The sequence below is a fragment of the Chlamydotis macqueenii genome, chromosome 2 (genome assembly GCF_036417535.1).
Source record: "Chlamydotis macqueenii isolate bChlMac1 chromosome 2, bChlMac1.mat, whole genome shotgun sequence".
In the NCBI taxonomy this organism is placed as follows: domain Eukaryota; kingdom Metazoa; phylum Chordata; class Aves; order Otidiformes; family Otididae; genus Chlamydotis; species Chlamydotis macqueenii.
In genome coordinates this window covers 47,600,422-47,623,597 of record NC_141557.1, presented here as the reverse complement: position 1 = coordinate 47,623,597, position 23,176 = coordinate 47,600,422, and the positions used below count along the sequence as shown (strand labels likewise).

General features: G+C 37.3%; 1 protein-coding gene across 1 annotated transcript in view; it reads left to right on the top strand.

Moving 5' to 3' along the window:
• Nucleotides 1-23,176, top strand: part of ULK4 (unc-51 like kinase 4) — a 255,975-nt gene that overhangs the window by 120,738 nt on the left and 112,061 nt on the right. Inside the window, exon 32 of the mRNA XM_086741634.1 lies at nt 5,752-5,800. Coding sequence (XP_086597760.1) covers nt 5,752-5,800 — 49 coding nt within the window. The remainder of the gene's footprint in view (nt 1-5,751; nt 5,801-23,176) is intronic.

Below are 23,176 nucleotides of genomic sequence, written 5' to 3'. Positions count from 1 at the left end.
TTTACATAATATGTAAGTCAATGCATAGTTTTCCTGTTTTGGTTTCTTAGAGATAAGTGGAATAAAAAATTATCAACCATATATCCATATTGAAACATGTCACTGAATAAACCAAAATAAACTGTGGTGTGTAGGTATTATCACTGGCAATACTGGACTATTTTTGTGACCCACAATGGAACTAACTAAATTTATTACATACAGAAAGCTAGATGCTATATATATATATATAAAAGTAAATATCTAATCTCAAGAGGAAGGTTGCTTTTTAAAATTCTGCTAGTACTGGTCAACTAGAAATAGCCTGGCATATTACTTTACATTATAGATCCTAGTACTTTGCAGACAGTCCATTCAGAGAAGTAATCTGTCCTTTCTAGAGTGTAATCAGCAATGTAAATTGGAACACTAGAGGCTTAAATCTTAAATTCTTGATATCAGATATTTTATGAACCCAGCAAGGAAGAAATTAGGAGACTATTGAAAAGGACTTGAATATGCATTTTTAATGTTTTAGATATTGAATCAATTCTTTTTCAAAGCTAGGAGGAAGCATAAGCCCATGGGTGTCAAGAAACCATGAAGATAACAGATAATGGAAATACTAATATAAATTTTTCAAGCAAAATATCCCTCAGGACTTAGTACTCAAGGGAAAGAAGTACAATTTTTTTAAAAATCAGATGTTTTAAAGGAACCAAGCTTCATGTAATTTCTTTTTAGAAGTCAAACAAAGATTTCATACCCCAAAAAGCAAATAATTATTATAATTCCAGCCAGCCAGAGGTTTTATGTTGCCACTGAATGTGCAGAGCACAGTTGCATTGTGTAGTAAAGAGTACGAATTCTTAAATCAGGGGTCAAATTCTGTTTGTATATTAACTCTTGTCTTGTATTGTGAGGTATATTTTATTTGTTGCATTGCTGTCCTTCTAGGAAATGTATTTACTCTGTAAAATGAGAAGTGAAAGACTAATTAGTGGTGTTTACTCCTGCTACTGGTGTAGCAGTCTGACTTTTTTAATAAAAACTTATGACAATACTATGATTTACTGATTTTTGAAAATGAAGTGACTTAAGAGCACAAATCTCAGTGTTTTGGAAAATCCTTTTTATAGAAGAATTTTTGCCTTGTTCACTTTATTTAGGGACCAGTTGCTGCTGTAGGTATAGCCTACTTACAGGTAAATCCTACCTATAAATGAGGAAAACAGCAATCTGGACATGTAAAATTTATTATTTTTTAATTGAGCAGAGAATTTACTTTAAAAGTTTAGGTAAAAAAAAAAAGCTAAATAAGAATATTTAGTTGTTAAACTATTTTAATTAGTGGAGTAGGATAGTGACATTATTAAATTGCTTTGCAAATGACACAAGATCAGATTTTTTTTTTTAAATTTCACTTCCCCCCCCCCCCCCCCCCCCAACTTGGTACAATACCTAGCTTGAACACATGTAACTGAAATATCCCATCACATTTTCATCAGACAAAGAATTCTACATAGGGAACCAGTACAGATGTTCTTGATGTCCAATAAGAACAAAGTTAGTCTTATGCTCTCCCCTCAAGAGTACCTTCATTAGTGTGTAGCAGGATTGTTCCTGTGAGAAGTGAATGCAAGGCAGTGTGAATTCATGTCCTGGTGTACGGTACTTCCTTTTGATGTGAGTGCTGGGACAGAAAGCTGTAAACCAGAAGTCGTGTTGTAAGGCTCTTAGTTCAAAATTGGTGCCTGGGATTGTTAAAAATCACACCTGTAGCAAAAAACATTTGTTCTGTGTTCAGTGTTGTGCAGTAGGTTTGTGTTTTGCAAGAAGGCAATTTAGGATGTCAGATCTTGCATATTTTTTGAAAGCAAAATTGAAAGCATGACCTCATTCTGAAAATTATTAGAGTTAAAAATTCAAACTGTATTGATGACAACTCTTATAAAATCAGATGACCAGTTACTTTGAGCCAGTATTGCCAGTATTGCTTATTTGAGTGTAGATTTAAATGAAAAGAAAATGTAAGTACTTGATATTTAGAAATATAATTTCCTTATAAGTATGATTATGATTCTGTATGCTTTCCAAACAGGATAGGATGTGATTTAATATAAATTTTAAAAAAGACTACAAAGAACCAAACTACTTTTGAGTTAGAATATGACCATTCTGTGAAATAGATTCCATAGCTAAACTCCTCTTTCACCTGCTTTAAGGCTTTTCCTTTGTAAAACTTTGTGAGATAGCTATGAAGAATGTGATAATGTCACTGTCTCATGCACATATGCACAAAGTTGGCATAAATCAGATTTAAGCTTTGTCTTAATACATTGATGTGACTTTATGCTTTAGCTAAGTTACGTGTATAAATTTTCTTTAAAGGCTGCAGCTATCTCTTGTTTGAACCATAAATGTTTGCAGGTGACCTTTACGAACAGCCATTTTGGCTATAGTTTTGTCTTAGCTTACCTCAGCAGAAACTATAGCTGACTTTGTAACTCTGCAACAATCAGGACTGCTTACAGTTTTTGAAACCAATTGTTTAATAATTTACTGTATACCACAAAGGAGTTTTTCTAAGTTTTGCCTAAACTAGGATTGCCTAGTTATTCTTGATATTCAAGGTCAGATTGGACAGGGCTCTGAGCAACCTGGTCTGGTTGGAGATGTCCCTGCTTCTTGCAGGGGGGTTGGACTAGATGACCTTTAAAGGTCCCTTGCAACCCAAACTAATCTATGATTGTATTTTACTGCCAGTGTGTTCTCAGTTTAAATGCTGCATACATAGCAAAGTAAGCAGCTTTTGCTGGGATGAGTAATTCCAGTATGTCCTAAGCATAAGAAGGTTTGTGCTGGCAAAGCTTCATTTTGTCAATATGATTGCTTTTTGGGGGAGTCTGTGGTGTTTAAATGACCTTTTTTTTTTTTATATTCAGAATTGTTATACCCTGTCCTGGTTCTGGCCAGGATAGAGTTAATATTTACCTGAGCTGGGTGGAGAACTGAAGCTCTAGCCACTATGGCTGGGATAGTTAACTAATTAGCTAACAGCTGGGGTTAATTTACCCAAATTAGCCAAAGGGCTATTCCATCCCATCTGACATCATGCTCAGTATATAAGTGAGGAGGGTGCTGAAGGGAGGCCCTGCTAGTTGGAAGAGACTGGATGTGGAGATCTGTTGTGAGCTATTATACTGTATTTGTGTTCCATCACTCTATTGTTTTCTTCTGTCATTACTGTTAAATTTACTTTTTGTTCAATCTCAACCCGCGTGTTTGTTTTTTTTTTTTTTTCCTGGTTTTCTTTTGTTTGTCAAATCTCCTCCTATTCTCTCGGAGAGTGGGGGGAGTGAGAGAGAGACTGTGTAGTCTGGTCCCCGTTGGGGCTGAACTACGACATACCCACATCAGCAAAATTCTATTTTGCAGGGATGTTCTAAACTTTTACTTTAACTAGTACATTTGGTCCTGGAAAATGAACCTCAAATATAATAACTCTTCCTGTCTGCAGTCCTGGGACTCTCTTATGATCTGACTGTGTCCAAGATACCATAACTGTCTATTTAAGGGTTGTTAGATGGCACAGGGGGGGATAGCTTTCAGATTCTCCTGACCTATCTAGGGAACTTGTTGGGATTTCCTTTGCATATGGATATTTTTTTTCAATCAACTTAATAAGAAGAGAAATTGTCCTTAAATTCAGACTTCTTAACTTAGAAATAATGAGTTTCTTTCCTTATATAAACTCTTCTTTCTTTCTCAGAATATATTATATTTTCTGTTGGGTGTAACTTGTACTTTTGCACATTTGTATATGCAAGAAAAATTGAACACATTTGATTGAACAAGGTTGTTACTTAGCTACATTAAACATGTTCATATAGGTGCATACAATTATATTGTTTTGTTATGCTTTGACTAATTTAGTGGATATATTTTACTTGTCTGTAAGTCTGCATGCCAATGCTGTACAAGGTACTAAATCTTCTTGTGCTAAGCCCCTGCTCCCACTGTGACTTCATATAGATTCTGTGTGGTCATCATTATTACATTTAGGTGAATGGAGGGATCACAGAACTAGAAAAACAATATGAAATAGGAAACCATTTTTTTTATACTTAATGCACGCATATGAATTCTAAGTATTTCTCAGTTCTTCATAAATACGGTTATTCTGTTGTTCTGCATGCCTTTTAATTCCTTATCACTGTATTATATTTCCTTTACATAACATGATTTCAGCAAATATAAACAAGCAGGGCCCTGATCGATGGCATTAATCTAAATTAAGCATTTTATGATTTTATAACTTTTGGATGTTTTTTCTAGCCTCCTTTCAGTTTTCTCATTAAGCGCATAGAAGAGAACGTGCAATTCCTTTTAGTTGCTTCAGTTCACAGTCTAGTGCTTTAGCTTACACTATCTATAAAAATAGTACCTTTTCCTCTTTTCTTACTGGACAGGAATAAAAGCTTGTAAGTGGAAACATGTAATTTTAGGAATATAAATGTTCTTTTTAACAAATAGTTTATTGAATAGAAATAATCTGATTATAGTTGTACTGGAAGCCAGTATAGGGTATTACACAGTAACGCTTCAAACATGAAACTAAATGCTTATTTTACTCAAATATAACTCCTGTTTGTTCATAGAGAACTACAGAATATAACTTTGTGTTTTTAACTAACATACTACTTGTGAGACAATTTTGTAGTATGTTGTATGCTGAGTTCCCTAAATACGTGCAAAAGCATCTGCCTCATGTTGAGCGTATAGTCATATTAGACATCCTCAACACTTTCAGCCGTGCTCTCCCCAAGTTCTGCATTTGTTACACGGGCTTCATAATGCAGTCTTATCTCACAGCTGTATCATAAGGCTAAACCTACCTGTTGTTTGTGAAGCACTTCAGTAATGTTACAAAGGCACAAGAGAAAATCTTGAAAACACAATTTGGTGTTCCTGTGGTATTTGGTGAATAGACATCTAGTACAGTGTATAAGGAAAAGGGAGACTCATTCTTCAAATTAGACAGTATAATATAGGAAAGAGTATATAATCATAGAATTCGTATGTCATCGTAGTGTTTGTGAGAGATATGCTTTACTAACAAATATAAAGCATTTTGAGGTCGAAGAATAGAAAAGACTGCATTAATGTAAACTATTACTTTTTTTTTGAGAATATTCTTCTTTCTTATATATGTGCTAGTTTGTATCTGATTTTAAAATTCAGGAGAATATAGCTAAATTCTTTTGGGTAACCACTTCTCAGTATTGTCAAGAGAAGTAACCAACGAATGTATCATATATTAATATGTTAAACGCAGGAAGTTAGTTTATGTAGCATGCTTTAAAAAACACAGCATATTTATAATTTCATTATGTGTTCCTAGTCTATTAACTCAAATTATTTAATGGTCCACACTGACTGTTTCATAGTATGTACAGTATTATATTTCTGAATTTTGATTAATTTCTGCCATTTAAAAATATTAATTTAATTACTGTTCCACTCACTTGAATCACATCAGTGAAGCAGACCTAGAAGTAATTTCCAAAGCAGTATAACATTGCTATTTATATTTAATAGCTGACGTGGAGCTCATTTTTGTTCAGAGCTAGTCAAAGGCTCCGGTTCTGGGTCATGGATTTTGGCAACAGCTATTCTACTACTCTGCTCCTTTTGTGAGTTTAGTGTGTTAATTAAGAATGCACTGCACTTTCTCTCTTTTGAAATAATTCTTAAAATATGTTTTTACAGCCTTATGGAAGAAATCAATCTTTCTCCGGTCCTTTTCCAAGTCATCTTGGTAAGAATATTTTTTAATAAATATATACAAAGAGATAGGTATCATATCTCTCAAATAATGTCAAACTAGTAAGTTTCATTAGGCATGTTGATAAAATAATAAGATCTTGATAAAATGAAATTGAATAGTCTATCAATACAAAAGAATCTAGTGTAAGCAGCCATGTATGTGGGTCTCAACAACAAATCTGCCTGTATAAAAAGCTTATTTTATAAGATAAATACTTTTTTCTTTTTTGAACTAAATAAAAGCCTGAAAGAATAGAATTAATGAGCTTGATCCTTAATTAGAACTATATATTTGCCAAACCCAAGCAACATGCTGAGGAACTTGCATTTTATTTAACAGTATCAAACATGAGTTTGATCCTGTTGGCACGATAATGCCAATTCCCACTATTTGCTTTTAGAATTTCTTTCAATATAAAGTATCAAGGATATGATTTTGGATAGTCACATGCTGAATTTCCATCCCAAAGTAGGATCTGTCACTTATGAAGGTCATGAAAACTGCTGATGGTTTTGTGTCTCTGAAATGTTGCAAACCAAATATGTTAATGAAGAAGAAAAATCTGTAGGCTAGTTTGGCAGCTGGGTACTGTGCTATTTACTAGCCTTCTCATAGTTAAATTCCACAATCTCTTTTCATCTTTTCAGTCTTTTTGTTCATGAAATTGTATCAGGTAAGTGTCCTGCCATGTAAGCACGCTCCTGACGAAGACTATATCTGCATTATAAATAAATTATGTAATTTATACAGTGCATACTTGATTTTGTGTCATACTTGAAATTCGGTCTTACTCAAGGTGGATGATATTCATAAATGTGGTTCTAAATCAACTTTGATTTTTCCTTTCTTAGATTTAAGTATTTTAATCTCCAGTCTTCCTTTGCAGTGATTTATTTCACTGCCTATCATTTTAAATCTCCTTAATACCACATACCTAGATAAGCCCTTTTTTATTAAAGTAACCTCTTCAGTGATAATAAATGTTTTCAGTAGCATACAGAGCACAGGCTTTATGATATTTTTTGTACATAACTGTACAAATCTCTTCTTGTGATAGGTATTAACAATGAAAACAATGTATTACAGTAGTTCATGAATCATTTTTGACCTGAGATGAGTACTACTTTTGAGTAGTAACAAAAGAGGAACACAGTAAAATATGAAAGTCAAATGTTTCATATTAAGATCCTGAAATATTGAATTAATGTTTGAAACATCTCCAGGGGTTGGAATCACACCCACATATTATGTTAGTATATAGCTCTGAGTATTTGAACATGGTTATGATCTCAAGAAGTATTCCCAGATCTTGAAAAACTTTTTTATAACGTGTCTATAGTAATGAAATTTAAAATGTGTATATGTCATGCCACGTAAGTAGGATAAGTTTGAGTCAGTTATAAATACTCCCTCCTGACCTTCCCACACACAATTTGACCTTATGAGTTCTAGAAATAGATTTTTTAGAGAGTAAAAAGCAGCTACGCTCAAAATTATCTTCATGACTGGCGGTCTGTGAAGCTTTTGCGGCTCTTTTAAAACTGTATAGTTGTCTTTGAACTTATGGCTAGAGTTGTGAGGGAAAAACTTTGTAGCTTTCAGGGAGAAATAAATAATCGCCTTTCAACCTGCTTTGTTTAGGAAGGACACCTGTAGTGGCTTCAATTGTCATATATAGCAGTTGAGCTTTAACAGTACACTGCCTGTCAGCTGTGGTCCTGTTTGTCTAAAGGGATGCGAGACCCTAAATAGGTTGCCACCCTTCTTACTCTTCCCGTTTTCCCTACAAAAAAGTGAATTCAGCAAAGGGATGTTAGACAATTGGAAAGGCTCAGAGCTCAGGACTAATCAGACTGGAAGGATTAATCATGAGGCTGTTTTTCCTCATGAACAGAACAAATTAACAGACTCCTTCATTATAAGTGTCCTGGTTTCAGCAGGGATGGAGTTAATTTTCTTCTCAGTAGCTGGTGTGTTTTGGATTTTGTGTGTGAAGAATGTTGATAAAAACATTCTGATGATACGAGTTGTTGTGAATGAGACCAAGGACACTGTCTGGCTTTCCAAGTCTCGTTAACGTGCAGATGCAGGAAGCTGGGCGAAAGACAGACAGAATAATTGATCCAAACTGGCCAAAGAGAGTATTCCATGCCATAAACGTCATGCTCAGTATATAAGTGGGGGTTGCCCATGGGAGGGGGCATCATTTTCAGTTATTCCTTTTCTTGTCGGGTATCCGTTTGGGCACCCTTGGCATTCTTTTCTTCTCTCTTGCTTGCTGGCATCGTTCCCTCTACCTTGCTAGCTTGCTCTCCCCCTTTTGCTTGCTGCTCGGTGTTGTTCCTGTGATCGCTGCTCAGGACGGGCTGCGTCGGTCATTCGGACATCGGGTGGTGAGAAATTGTACATTGTTCATTTTGTATATTTTGTAGATATTAATATCCTTATATCCTGTTAGCTTTGTAGTTTTTAGTATTTTCAGTAAACTGTTTTTATCTCAACCCACGAGTTTTCCTTTCTTCCCAATTTCTCTCCCCTGTCCCACTAGGTAGGGGCAGGGTGAATAAGAAACTGTGTGGTGATCCGGGCTAAACCACCACAATAAGTTTCTGAAATAATTTTGATAGTCGTATGAGTGAAGGGAGCTGCATATCTTACTTCCCATTACTGTCTATAAACTAGTCTTAGGCTAGGTTCATATTTTTCTTGATTTTAAGAAACACCACAGATCAGTAACACTGAGCTCTGTGTTGTACCTAGAATTTTACGAGACCCTAAACTACTGAATTTGAATTATGCTTTGGAGTCAATACACTATTTTATACTGCCATTAACTTAATGTAGAGCTATTACTATCAAGTTCAAGGAATATCCCCAGTACTTCATCATTTTCTATGCAAGACCAAATGTCCAATGTATTTTCTATGTATCATTAAATGTAGTTCATGTTATTTTCAGTGATGTCACTGACAGGACATTGACTTTTAGGCTGTGAAGGGAAGTAATATGGGCTCAAAATTGGAAAGTGTCTCCAGGAGCAGTCTTCATTTCTGCACTGTGCTACCATCAAAATGGGATTGAATGTACTAGCTCTAATCTAGCTATCACAGTAGTGAGGACATGATGGGTAGCAAATACTGGGCAGCTCACAAGAAAATAGTTTTAATGTGACTGCTTCTGACTACTCATTGATGTAGAGTTGCACTACCTCGTATACTGCATACTACCCGATGGGGTCTAAGCAATAACACTGAGATTTGGCTATTTCTTACCCTGTGTCATGTATCTGGAGTAGTTAGATCTCTCAACTCAGCTGCATCATCCTATATGTATCCTTTCATGTCATTTATGGCTGTGATTCTGTACATGTTATAGTTGCCAAATAAAAATAACTGGATCAGTGAGAAAGGCTGTTACTGTTGACCTAAAAGGTTGTTCTAAGAGAATAGCTATTTTATTCACCTGAGCTAGGTTTCAGTTGCTGATCTGTTAGTAAGAGGCTTTACATACAGTTGCAATTCCCCTGGAAACCCTCAACACTTGTTTATCACTCAATGCTTACTTACGTTTAGGAAATACAAATTAATAGTGTACTTTGTGAATGTGTGAAGGACCTGGATACAGTTCTTCATTGCAAAACTTCAGAGAGAGATTTCGTGCAAATTAATGTCATCAGTACCCTGATCCCCGATCCTAGGGCTAGCAGTTACATAGATTATGAGTACTTCTACAAAGCAGTATGAAGGTGCAATTGCAGTCTGAGTAGACATTTATCTTGCTATAGTGTCTAATGAGATCAGTGAAGATGTAGTGATGTGTATCTGTGGAAAAAGGGAGACATATTGACAATACATGAGTATATTGAGGACTGTAAGTGATTGGAAAGCTGGCATGATAATGTGCAAAATTTAAAAGGTACAGACTCCTCTTGGTAATGAGATTAAAAATAATGGGCCAAATTCCATGTTGATGTAAATTACATCAAAAGTTGGGTTGATGTAAGGTTGCTGTTGATGAAGTAGAAGGGATTGCATCAGGAAAAGCTACTGTGGAATATGTTTCATGTTGTAGATTTTTGCTGCCTTTTTCTGCTACATCCTTAGTATTCTGTTTCTACTGTATTTTACTATGTTAAACCTGTGATCTATCTGAAATATCAGTATATTATATGCAAAATATTATTTTTTAGTAGTACGTTATAGTGCTGGAGTGAGGTTGATAAAGGAATTGGAAATGTTTTACTCCCATATTTATTAATTATGGCTACTTGTATTTTAGGTTGCTACCAAGATTTTGCTGAGTAGCTAGCAATGAAGTTGGCATATATATTATTTCCTGTGCTATGTTACTTTTTAGAGGGGGTAGGACAGGGACCCCACAGACATCATACATATTGCCTGGCCTTCCTTTAGGGTTCTCTGAATCTAAGCTATTTCATAGAATTTCACCAACTACACAGAATTTTTCTATTTTTCTGACAATAAATTTTAAAACTAAAGCTAATGATGCTTGTGATTAGGATCACACTGCTATCGTCTTTTTAAAGCTCAGTAGTCAATTGTGTGCTTATCCTATTAAAATCTCTGGTGTAACTTTTAATCGTACCAGCATCACGGAGACTTCAGTTTTTCCTGTCAAATGTTTTTTTTTGCAAAATTCTACATTTTAATGGTCAACAATCACAATAAAAGTATGGCAATATGGATTTAAAGGCATGTCCTTTTAATAAAAATGACTTTATAGTACCATTGAAAGTTATTGTATTTAGAAATGGTATCTTATTATTAAATACCATCAAGCAATGGTTGATAGTGTCTGAGTGTCTAAACCGTGCAATCTAATTTAAAGGTACAAATGTAATGATTATTGTATTCCTTCTGTTGATCTATCCTTAATACAAGCAAGTCCATGTCTTTTCTTCACCTTTTTAAAAAATGATTAAAAATGATTTTAAAATTGCAAATTTTAATTTATTTTCCTTTAAATACAGTGGACAGCTGTTACTATGAAAATACATATGTAGTCATATTAGTATATTTTTTAAAATTTTTCCTAGTTGTGTCTAAGTTTGAGATTTTATACTGTCCCTGTGTATTTTGGGGCTGCTATATGAGTCCATGTTGAAAAGTTTAATCACAGAACTGGACATCTTAAACTAAAGGATCATACACAGTTCATGTTTTTGATAGACTGCAGTAAACCTGTGCTCAAATGCTCAAAAAATGCTTCAAAATCGTTGTCATGCTGGCAGACACTGATCCTCTTGGAAGCTGTGTTTTACTTACTTTGTTGTAATTGCAGCTGAAAATCAAGTTCATTATTCCATTGAGCACTAAGGAAAATACTATGAGCTAGGCATGATTATAAGAAAAAATTGTAAAAGTGACATCAAAATTAGTTAAACATAGTCAAACTTTAAAAGAAGAAAAAACCACTCTAGTTTTATACGGGTAACACCAAATTCGCATAGCAGCCAAGTGGAAGCAGTAGTTGGATTTTATATTTCATTTTGAGTCTTAATTGGAGGAAAAAAATCATTGGAGGAAATGGTTACGGTCAGAGATTCCAGTCCTTGTAATCCAGTCCAAGCAATGAAGCCACATGCTTAGAACTGTTTAAAAATAATACTTGTTTTCTGACAAACCTTTCCTGTGAAAATACTACTAAAAAAAAATAAAAAGACATTGGAGAGGAAAAGGAGGAGCTTCATGATTCCTATGTGACTTGGCTTCTGTTTTCTACTGAGAGAGTGCAGTCAAATTTCATTTGAGGGAAGAGGCAGATGTTTTTCTGTTTAGCAGCCACATAGGTAGTAGGTATAGAGGAATGTGTATCAGAGATTATTGCAACAGCTGAAGCATTTGTTTACTTCTGTCTGCTGAACTAAGCACCTTTTAGGCCAGTGTGGTGAATGCCTTGTTGGTTGTCTAGAAGAATGGGGAGCATGTATCTAACTGTTCCGAGTACTTTTAGATCACCCAGGATGCATAATTGAGACTCTTATTCTTATATTCTCTAGGGAGTACAAGTTTATGCTGCTGAACTCATCTGCTAGGATAGCGAATGTGGCAAATAATATGAGCTCTAGCACTTAGTGTGAATAGGGAGTTGGTCCTCTATGCTGTAAATGAGCTTTGAGCTAATATCCCTCTTTAAGCTCTGTGCTTGCATGAGAACATCGATACCGGTAGTAGCTGATAGCTATCAACATTTCACTCCAGTCTGCGGACATACTCAATCCTTAATTTAGCCTCAACCCTCTGTTAAAAAAATCAACACAAAGATATCTGGGAATGGTTAGGCAACATATGTTTTAAAGAACAGGAAATAGTATTTATTTTAACGGCTTTGTGTGTGGCATTCCTGTTCCTGGCTGTGTATTCAATGTTGTTATAAAAAAGTTCAATGCAGTGGCTCATTTTAGTGTACTTCATCTGCCCATTACTGCTTTTAGAGAAAATCTGCATTTATAAGGTAGCTGAAATTAGATTCTAAGAGTGATATTGTGGCTTCTACAGGATGGGCATTAGTTACAGTTAGAAACCTTAAATTTATACATAATGAATATCTATATTTTTTTCTGTTTGTAAAGTATGCCTATTTCCTAAAATCTGCTAGATTAAATAGCCAATCTGTGACAGATTATGAATGTAATCTGTGAGGATTTCTGAAAGTGAAAATGCTAAAGTCCTGTTTTAATGGATGGTTTGTAAAGCAAATAGTTGCTTTTTTTTTTCCAAGAGAGATTTAATATCCAGGGATGAATTAAGGGGAAACTAGTGAAAAAGTGTTAGACTGTCTTAGAATTTAATGTTTGGAATGATACAAAATGATGAGCTATAGTTTAAAGAAGACAAATGTAATGCAAATATAAAAATTACAGTGAGTAGAAGAACACTTTAACAAGAGTATGGTCTAGATCTTTTCCAGACTGACAGATTTCATACCAATGCATTGAAGTCTTATGTCAACGTTCAGTAAGGTATTATATTTATTCTCTTTTTAATGCTAAATCAAGTGAATAGGAGTGTTTCTAAAGACTGAACAAGATATTGTAAAAGGCAGCAGGGTACAGTATGTTAATTTCTGATTTTCAAGGAATAAAATAATGCTCCTTCAGTAGAAATGGTGGGTTTTTTTTAATTACTCTGTTAGCTTGCTTAAACACTTTAAGGATGAGATGCCTGAGACTACTTATCTCTTTTAAATTGGTGATGTGAAAATAGTGCATACTTAGCAGGGATAAGCCTGCATATCAGAATGTGTACTCTTGGAAATAAACATGTATAAGTGTAACTCTCTTGAGAATTTTTTAGCAGAAAGACTATTGCTAAAATATTTTTTTTTTCAGAAAAAAAAATATTTCTTTTCTGTTAATCTTTCAATCAAGAGTTTCTAGGGAAGTATTTATATGTTTCTATATCTTTACACATTTGATTAGTGTTGAATCGGGTGATTAATCTGTGTCGTAGTTCAGTCCTGATCAAGACCAGACTACGCAGTCTCTCTCTCACTCCCCCCACCCTCTGAGAGAATAGGGGGAGATGATATAAGAAAAATGGCTCGAGGTTTGAGATAAGGACGGGGAGAAATCCTTAAAGTTACCGTTACAGGCAAAACAGACTCGACTTGGGGAAAACTAATCATTTATTGCTAAAACTAACAGGAGAATGTGACAGAGAACAAGATAGCCTCCCCCTATCCCTCCCTCTTCCCAGGCTTAACATTATCTCTACCACCTTCCCCCTGCCCCAGCAGCACAGTGGGGAAGAGGTAATGGGGGTTATGGTCAGTTCATCACACGTTGTTTCATGCTGCTGCTTTGTCATCGGGGGAAGAACTCCTCACATCCTCCTCTGCTCCATCATGGGGTCCCTCCCACGGGCCACAGTCCTTCATGAAACTGCTCCGGCGTGGGTCATCTCTTCCATGGAGTGCAGTCTCTCCAGAACAGCTGCCCCAGCGGGTCCTCCGGGGGCCACAGCCTCCTTCAGGCATCTGCCTGCCCCAATGTGGTGTCCTCCAAGGGCTGCAGGTGAATCTCTGCTCCTCCGTGGACCTCCATGGGCTGCAGGGGGACAACCTGCTCCACCATGGTCTGCACCACGGGCTGCAGGGGAATCTTGGCCAGGAGCCGCATTACTCCTCCCCCTCCTTCTGAACTGACCTTGGCGTCTGCAGCCCTTCCTCTCATGAGAAAAATTCTTCACAACAGGCAGGCAGACGCCTCTGAGGATCTTTTTGCATCTCATTCACATCTCATCTCCTCTCCCCTTCTTGTAACCGGGCTGGGCTGAGTTGGGCCCAGTCGGCCCCCGAGTGGGAGGCCAGAGGGTGAGGCCTGCAAGGCCCACAAGGCTCGCGTCTCCCCCTCTCTGCCCCCGCTCAGCTCCTTCACACATCACGGGACATTCTGCTACCAATTGGCTTGGCCTTGGCCAGCAGCGGGTCCGCCCTAGGCCCGGCTGAGTCCACTGAACAAAGGGGGAGCAACTTCTAGCAGTTTCCTATAGAAGCTACCACCTTAGGCCCCCCCTCACTAAATAAAACCAGAACAATCTGTTATGGTCAATTGTTCTCTGCAAGTATTAACACTATACACAGAATGAACTTTCATCAGTTTTGTTTCTTGATGTGTAACTATCATAGAATCATAGAACAGTTTGGGTTGGAAGGGACCTTCAAAGGTCATCTAGTCCAATCCCCCTGCAAGGAGCAGGGACATCTCCAACCAGATCAGGTTGCTCAGAGCCCTGTCCAACCTGGCCTTGAATGTTTCCCGGGATGGGGCATCCACCACCTCTCTGGGCAACCTGTTCCAGTGTTCCACCACCCTCATTGTAAAAAATTTCTTCCTTATATCTAGTCTGAATCTACCTCCTTCTATTTTAATACCATTACCCCTTGTCCTGTCACAACAGGCCCTGCTAAAAAGTTTATCCCCGTCTTTCCTATAAGCCCCCGTTAGGTACTGGAAGGCTGCTATAAGGTCTCCCCTGGAGAAGCCTTCTCTTCTCCAGGCTGAACACCCCCAATTCTCTCAGCCTGTCCTCGCAGGAGAGGTGCTCCAGCCCTCTGATTGTCTTCGTGACCCTCCTCTGGACGCTCTCCAACAGTCATCATCTTAAGAGATGGCAACAAAACTATTAGAAGCCAAAATGTGTGGTATAAAAGCCATTTCTGATTGTGGTTAGTAATGAGAACCCATGGCATGTGATTTGTTTCCCCAGATATTGTTAGATGATGTGCAATAGTTTTTTGTATGGATAAAGCAATGAAAAAAATCAACAGAAGTTTCCTTTGCGTAGACATTTTGCTACAAGCATTAATAGGAGAAAGATTTGACTTTTTCCATAGTGTTGTAACTTATGCTAGACTTTCACATGTTTACTACAGCCATAAAGGTTATAAGCTTCTCTGTGCTGCAGTCAGTGTGTGGTAGCAATTCACAAAGATGTTTCCACCTAACTTTGAGCTAGTAGCTAAGCTAACATTGTGGGTGCAGCAACAGAGGGCTTAGAAAGTGCAAAGCCTTCTACTGAAGCTTAATAAATACTTGGGCAGTTAGCTGCTGCAGCCATTCTTCCTTGGGTCCCCTAGCAAGTCCAGAGTGGAGGATAGCTTCACAATTAATGTCTGGACATCCTCCCATACGTGCAAAAGACCAATGTAGTTTGAAGAAATCTCATGGAAAGTACTGGGACTGGAGTGTTGGGAGTGATGGAAACATATTCTGGGGACTTAAGGACCACGTGGCAGCCACATGCTGCTCATTTGGAGGAGTGCCATATACCTTTGAGATGAAGTGTGACATATCTTTTGTGTTATTTTTATGACTTGTGAGCTTGGGATAATGAAGGAAATACTGTGTAATTAAAACTTCTGCATGTACAAGTTTGAAAACTTTTTAGAAAGTTCCTCTTTAACAGCTGCTAGCTTTAAACAGAACTGGAATGATTTACTTTCCTTCCATAACCTTGAGAAAATTATTGTTATTGTGGATTTTGTGTTGTCTTTCTGAGTGGTTTTAGTAGCTGATTTTCAGCTATTCTCGTAGCTGAGTTGCTTGAGTCAAATAGTTTTGACTGGTTTTAATTCAACTTCCTAATATTGGGAGGTCATAACGGTAGTAGTTAAAATGTGTATTTGTTACAAACGACAGTGTTTGAGACCAACAAGGTTTCAGGTCTTTTCAGTTTTACCTGAAGTACATAATTTATGGGATGAAGAACAGGCTTGTTGGCAGAGTACTGAGAGAATTAAGGCAGCTGATCCCTATTCCTGCTGATGATCCATATTTCTTCTTGACCCTGGGGAAATCGTATAAGCCTTTTTTTTTTTTAAACCTGCTTAGTGTGCCTCTATCCTGTGTGCATCTGATGAACGCATTTGCTCTTACAAAACTCTCAGAAATTGGTGCTCATCATTCTGAAACTAGGCTTGTTTAAGGTCCCAGATGGACCTTATTCAAGTATAATTCTTTGATGAATTTTCCTTATAGTAATGTAATGTCTAAACTATAAATGTACCTCGCAGAAATGTAGGGATGATAAATTCATTAGGATTTAGAAGGTATTCAGATTTTGTTAGGAGAAGCACTATACACATTCTAAATAAATATGAACTGCCTATTTTATGGCTGTATGTCTGTGTAGATCTATCACCAGTAGGATTGCTGATGGAAAAAGAAAAATATGTGAGGGGAAGCAGAGCCATCCTTTAAAACATTTTAATATTATAAATTGATATTGTGCATAATAAAATGGCTTTTAAAAAGGAAAAAATATTACTAAAGCATATCCTTCTCTCATCCTTTTTCTATCTGGAAAATTATTTTTAACCAGTGCTCCTGTTAGGGGAAGGAATGAAGTTATTTACAAAATCACCTGAAGCTCTACTTCTGAGAGAAAAATAGAGTCCACAGCATTTGTGACAGCATTATGTTCTTTTATAGGAAGGAAATTCAGTTATTTGCATCTTAAAGAGATTGCTTTCTATTGCTAGACACTAATATTTTTGTGTGTATGCTACATAACTATTTTTTTTAATTTTATATTCAGTGCTAAGGGACATAAGAAAACTCATGTATAAACAATATTCTTATGTGGTTTTTTGGTAGGTGTTTTTTATCCTGTCCCAGAAGTTGAAAATTTTACAGATAATAAACATAAGTCTAAAAGACTTTCATAAGGTTTTAAAGCTAGCTGTAGCATACTGGAAAAGGAAATCACAAAAAAAGTAGTGGTGTAGGCTTGTGCTTTGCAGAAATATAGTGACCATAATTACTGCTGATACTTGAACACATTTCTAACTTTTATGACATTGTAACTGTTTTCCATTTCTTTGATCTTACTATTCATGTTTCATTTTACTGGTCTTCAATAAGCACACAAACATACTGGGTTTGTGGAGGGTTTTTTTTTTTAATAAAATGTTTCTAAATGAGTCAAAAGTGGATGGGTGTTTTCTGTATTATGGTATAATGTCTTACAAGTTGTCTTTGAAAGAAAATACTTCTACAATGCATTTCAAATAAAAAGTTGTCGCAGAATAACAATCACTGTTGTGCCTTGCATGGTCAGATCTCTGTCTTTATCACTTTGTTGCTCTGACTGTCCCAAGAACATTTCACAGTGTTGCTTCAAAGTTACCTACAGCCCAACTGAGGCCTCTGTTCTTTTTACTTCTTCTAATGGTTGCGACGAACAGCCCAGTGTTACAGGGTGCAAGGTGTTGACATAATTTAAACTGTCTTCAAAACGATTGAAAAATAGCTATAAACCTAATATTTGCCTAGTGTTATGGTATGACATAGAGAACTCCTGTGATTCCGTCAGAAATTGAGTTAGGATCCAACACAACCAAAAGTTGTGTTGGATCCCAACACTAAAGTCCAAAAGTCTCCATGCTTGCAGAGGGTGGAGCATATTACTGTGTGCTGGCCCTTGGCTGTAACTCAAAATCCACAAAGTTCCTACTGTGTTTACAGGATTGCCTGTTGTTCTTTGGACCTTGCTGGACCCTGGTGGTTAGTGCTTCCCTTAATCTCCTCCATTTACAAAGGCTGTAATAGTGCTTATTCTGAACAACTTTTTAAAGTTAGTTTTTCTTTGAAGGCTGATACGGTTAGATATATGTAGTTTGTTCAATACTGTATTCAGAGCAGACTTTTAAATATATTGTGAAAGACTGAAATAGTGCTTAGCCTGAACCTTTGACATCTCAGAGCAAGCCCAGTGAATGTATAACCTGATGATCAGAGGTCCTGGAGCACATGGCGGACATGCAAAGGCTGAGAGAACAGGTTTCTTCCAGCCTTTGCAAAGAAGGCTTAGGGGGATCTTATTGCTGTATGTAGCTACTTCATGGGACAGTACAGAGAAGGTGAAACCTGACTTGTCTCAGCAGCACATGGTGGAAGGACAAGAGGATGGATGCAAGTTGGAAGATGGGGAAATTCCAGCTTGATATAGGAAGAAACTTTTTGCTGTGAGGCAGGTGGTCAAGGGTCCAGAGACTTTATAGAATCTCCATCGCTGGAGACTCTTACAACTCAGCTGGATGAAGCCCTGAGTCAGCTTGCTTTGACAGGACTGCTTTGAGCAGGGAATTAGACTAGAGAGCTGCAACGGTACCTTCAACCACATCTGCCGGTATGGTTGGTATACATGTACAACCAACTTCTGTGATCTGATGGACCTAATCCAATCCATCTTTCTCAAAACCAGCCAGCCAAACAGACTACCTCACAGGTTATCTCCTAGCATGGTAGCCATCATTCACTCTGTCCTACCTGTAGTTAGATAGGGTAACTCCTCTAGATTAGGATGCAAGTCAGTAGTCTCCCAGGTGATTTTGGATTTCAGAGCTCTTCGTCTGTTTCCTACTTCCTAATTCTTTGTATGCTTTGACCTTTAAGTAAGCAGGATGGATGGGCTGAATTGGCAATGCTTATTCAGCTGGCTTGGCTCTGCTCCCATTTCTCCCTTATCTGAGCCAGCTACGTTTTATACTGCATGAGGCTGTTATTTTATGAACCAATTCCAAGACAGACTGTAGGTCAGTGTTGGGTGGATGGATGTATAAAGTCAGTGAGTGTTTCTGCCGACTTGTTTTGTCTGGCAATACTCTTGGACATTATGCAAGGTACCTTAAATATGAGTCTGGCTTTTGTGGATTTTGAACAGTGTTCTGATCAATTTTTTTAATTAAGTGGTATATATGAGACTTTTGTGATTGAGTAATTTGAATATTGCTGTGGAGAATTTGGAACAAAAGAGGTCGTATTTTCCTAATTATTATATTTTTACTTAAAAACAGTGCAACTCTGACCTTTAAGGGAACGTGCTAACTTCAGCTTTGCACCTGACAGATAAAGTTGATGCTGTTAGATTTTTCTTGGAAATATGGAAGAGTTTCCTGTAAATTTAAATTGAAAACAAGTGTATTTGGATGCTAACTAACCTTTCTTTTTAAATCTGTCATCTTTGGAACAGTTAAGATTTGTAGAATATTTGAAATATGTACTGAGAAAGAAGATTTTTTTTTTATAGTGTTTTGGAGAAAAAATATATGGACTGATTAATGGGTACTGTACTGTAGTCTAACTGATGGTGTTAAGTATTTTCGTTGTTTTCGCTGCAATTCAGGGAGCCTATAAAAACCAGTTGTTTTGTCACACTAAGTAAGGGTGGCTTGAATCCATACATAGTGCAAAAGACTTTTAAAAATATGGAAAAGTCATGAACTTTTGCCCTGGAAGGGAAATAATATTTGTTTTCTTTGTCATTTTGTATTGATAGATAGCTTTAAATAATAGTCTCCAGTACTTCATTTTATAGTGCATTCTTGTGTCTAGGCTATTCAGGCAGGAATAATTCTGTTAGTGTTCTTCCAGTTTAGTTTGAATGAAAGGAGTTTATGACCTTTTTCTATGGTCACTGAGCATTGTACGAGGATGTGGTGGGTTTGACCTTGGATGGATGTCAGGTGCCCACCAGACTTATCTGTCACTCTCCCTCCTCAGCTGGACAGGGGAGAGACAAAAATATAATGAAAGGCTTGTGGGCTGAGATAAGGACAGGGAGACACCACTCACCAATTACTGTCATGGACAAAACAGACTCGGGGAAATTAATTTAATTTATTGCCAATCAAATCAGAGTAGGGTAATAAGAAATAAAACCAAATCTTAAAACAACTTCCCTCCAACCCCTCCCTTCTTCCCAGGCTAAACTTCACTCTCAATTTTTCTCTACCTCCCCCTCGCCAGTGGCGCAGGGGAACAAGGAGTGGGGGTTGCAGTCAGCTAATCACACATTGTGTCTGCTGCGCCTTCCTCCTCAGAGGGAGGACTCCTCATGCTCTTCCCCTGCTTCAGTGTGGAGTCCTTCCCATGGGGGACAGTCCTCCATGAACTTCTCCAACATGGGTCCTGCCTATGGGCTGCAGTTCTTCATGAACTGCTCCAGCATGGGCCTTTTCATGCCTCCTTTCTACAGAGTGCAATCCTTCAGGAACAGACTGCTCCAGTGTTGGTCTCTTGTGGGGTCACAAGTCCTGCCACCAAACCTGCTCCAGCATGAGCTCCTCTCTCCATGGGGCCACAAGTCCTGCCAGGAGCCTGCTCCAGCTTGGGCTTCCCATGGGGCCACAGAATTCTTCAGGCATCCACCTGCTTCTGTGTGGGGTCCTCCACGGGCTGCAGGTGGATCTCAGCTCCTCTGTGGTCCTCCATGGGCTGCAGGGGGATCTTGGCCAGGAGCAGCATTACTCCTCCCCCTCCTTCTTCACTGATCTTGGTATCTGCAGAGTTGCTTCACGTATTCTCACTCCTCTGTTCTGGCTGCTGTTCTGCTGCAGATTTGTATTCTCCTTCTCTAAATATGTATCACAGAGGCACTACCACCATTGCTGATTGGCTCAGCTTTGGTCAGTGGTGAGTCCATCTTGGAGCTAGTGGCAGTGACTCCATTAGATGTGTAGGAAGCTTCTAGCCCCTTCTCACAGAAGCCACCCATGTTGTCCCTCCACTACCAAAACCTTGCCATGCAACCCAATACACAAGAGTTTCATGTCAGTCATCAGATCAGACCATCAGTCTTGGGAACTTAAGGTACTGAGCTTATGTTCCTTCGTGATGGATGTCACCAGCAGCAGGAGTGAGAGAGCAGAACTCACCATCACCTTGGACCGCCCTAAGACTTGGATAGGCACACAATTGGTGTTTGTGTTCTATCCTCTATCAGTTTTTCTGCAAACATGAAGTGTAAAGTTCACGGTGCAGAATTTCTGGATTGAGGGTTTTTCCGCTCCTCTTCAATAGTTTTGGGCTGGAGGTTTTTTTGGTAGTCATAAAGCTGTTTAACATTCACATATTTTTTCATCACACTTGATTTGAGCCTTTTTTAATAGAAGTTTTGTACATAACCTTCAGGATTTTGTATGCATCCATGTAATTAAAATCCTTGCAAGTTTTTTGACACCTAATCCCACTCACTTTCAGTTTAATTTGCAGTCCTTTTCAAAGCACCCCTGAAACCTCTATATGTTCTGAAGTATTGCACAATGTGTCTGCTGTCAACAGGCCTGACTCTGCATACGCAGTGATGCAAAATGTGTTGCTATTATCACTCAAGAATGAGATATCATGGTTAGATAAAAACACAGTCTAATAAAACATCAGCTTAATTCTTAGACCTGGACAGAAAAGCAAACTGAGTGTTATAGATTGTAAGAGGAAGTATTACAGTGGTAAGCAGAAAAACATTGTGCCACATTAATCCGTGTGTGGATTTTGGGTTTTCCATCTGAAAAAGATTTTATTAGAACTGCAAAAAAAAAAAAAAAAAAGCAAAGAAAAGAGAGACAGATGATCAAAGCTCTGGAATGGCCACTGTAGAAGAGATTACTGTTCTGTACACTTTAATCTGGAAGGCGATGATTGAGGGGGAAGTATGATAGCACATGGTAGTGAGAAGCTCGTACAAGGTAAATAGGGAACAGTATCACTGTTCACTGCATGTTCTAACATAAAAACTGTATTATAAGAACTAAAGAAAACTTGCAGATGGGATTTAAAAAACTGACAAAAGATGCTACTGCTTCCTGTAGGGTTAAGTTCAGCTGTGTACTCTGTGCCATAGGGTCCTGGGTTTACTTGAATTAAAAAAAAAAAAAGACTCTAGACAAATTAATGGAAGAAAAATCCATTGAGAGATATTATGTTCAAAAGATCTACTTCTGGCTCAAAGTCCTTAGGCTGGGAATTCCTAGAGGCTGGGGAAAGTGTTCTGTATATCTGGCTTGTACTTTAGGGCTTGTTCTGTTGCCAAGTGTTTTAAACAGGTTGTTGGGATAGGTAGACTTTTAATTTGAACCTAGTCAGGTTTTGCTTTATATACTGAAAATTCATGCATGGGAACCTTTCTCTATTTTAAGTTTTTAAGTTTGTCCTACCAATCTTTTGTGTGAGAAACAGGGTTTTTTTAATGACTTAAACAGATTGACTTGTTTTCTGAAACAACAGTTATTTCTTTGAGGGATTAGCAAGTTAAAAGTACACAGTATTAGGTTTGAGTTATGAGGTTAATTTTCCGTCTGTGCTGTTTATTGGTTGAGTGCAAATATGTTGGTATTAATGAGTACATGAGTTAAAAATAAACAGTCATTTTGAGAATTCAGAAGGAAATTTGTCCATGAAGTTGTTGTTTAAGCTCTTATTTTTAGTTGTATGAATTACAAAATATATAGTATTTAATATCAAGTTCTGTTTCAGTTCTTTAACCCCCTCAGGGTTTACTTGTGTGAATGTACATGTCCGCTTATATCTCTAATTGTACCTGACTTAAGAAATGTTTTGGAAATTTCATCTTGATTAAGGAATGTAGTAATAATAATAATAATAATAATAATTTAAAAACCCATTCTTATTTTTAAGCTGCATCCTGCTCCATCTTATTGTGAGTTATTCAGTAGGCATATCCTGAACTTTTATCATTTCTTAACATTATTTTTATCATAAGTATTTCTAATTAGGATTTACTTTGTCTTGTTTATATGTTATGGAATGTGTATCCATATGCAGATAGCACATGCAAAAAGGTATTTTTCACTTACTCAGAAATGCTTTTTGAGAATACCAAAAGTAATTAGGTTTTGTAATTTGGTGTAATGTTGGGGATTTTTCTCTCTGTGTGTGTGTGTGTATGCATTTTTCACTTTAGAGAAAGTTGCTAGCAACTGTGACCACAAAATGGAATATGTACTCTTAAAGAGTTTTCATGCTAAAAATTATAGGGTTTTTTTCCTCATTTTCAGTTCAAGGAGAATTTTTGACAATTTATAAGACTTACAAGTCCTTTTACA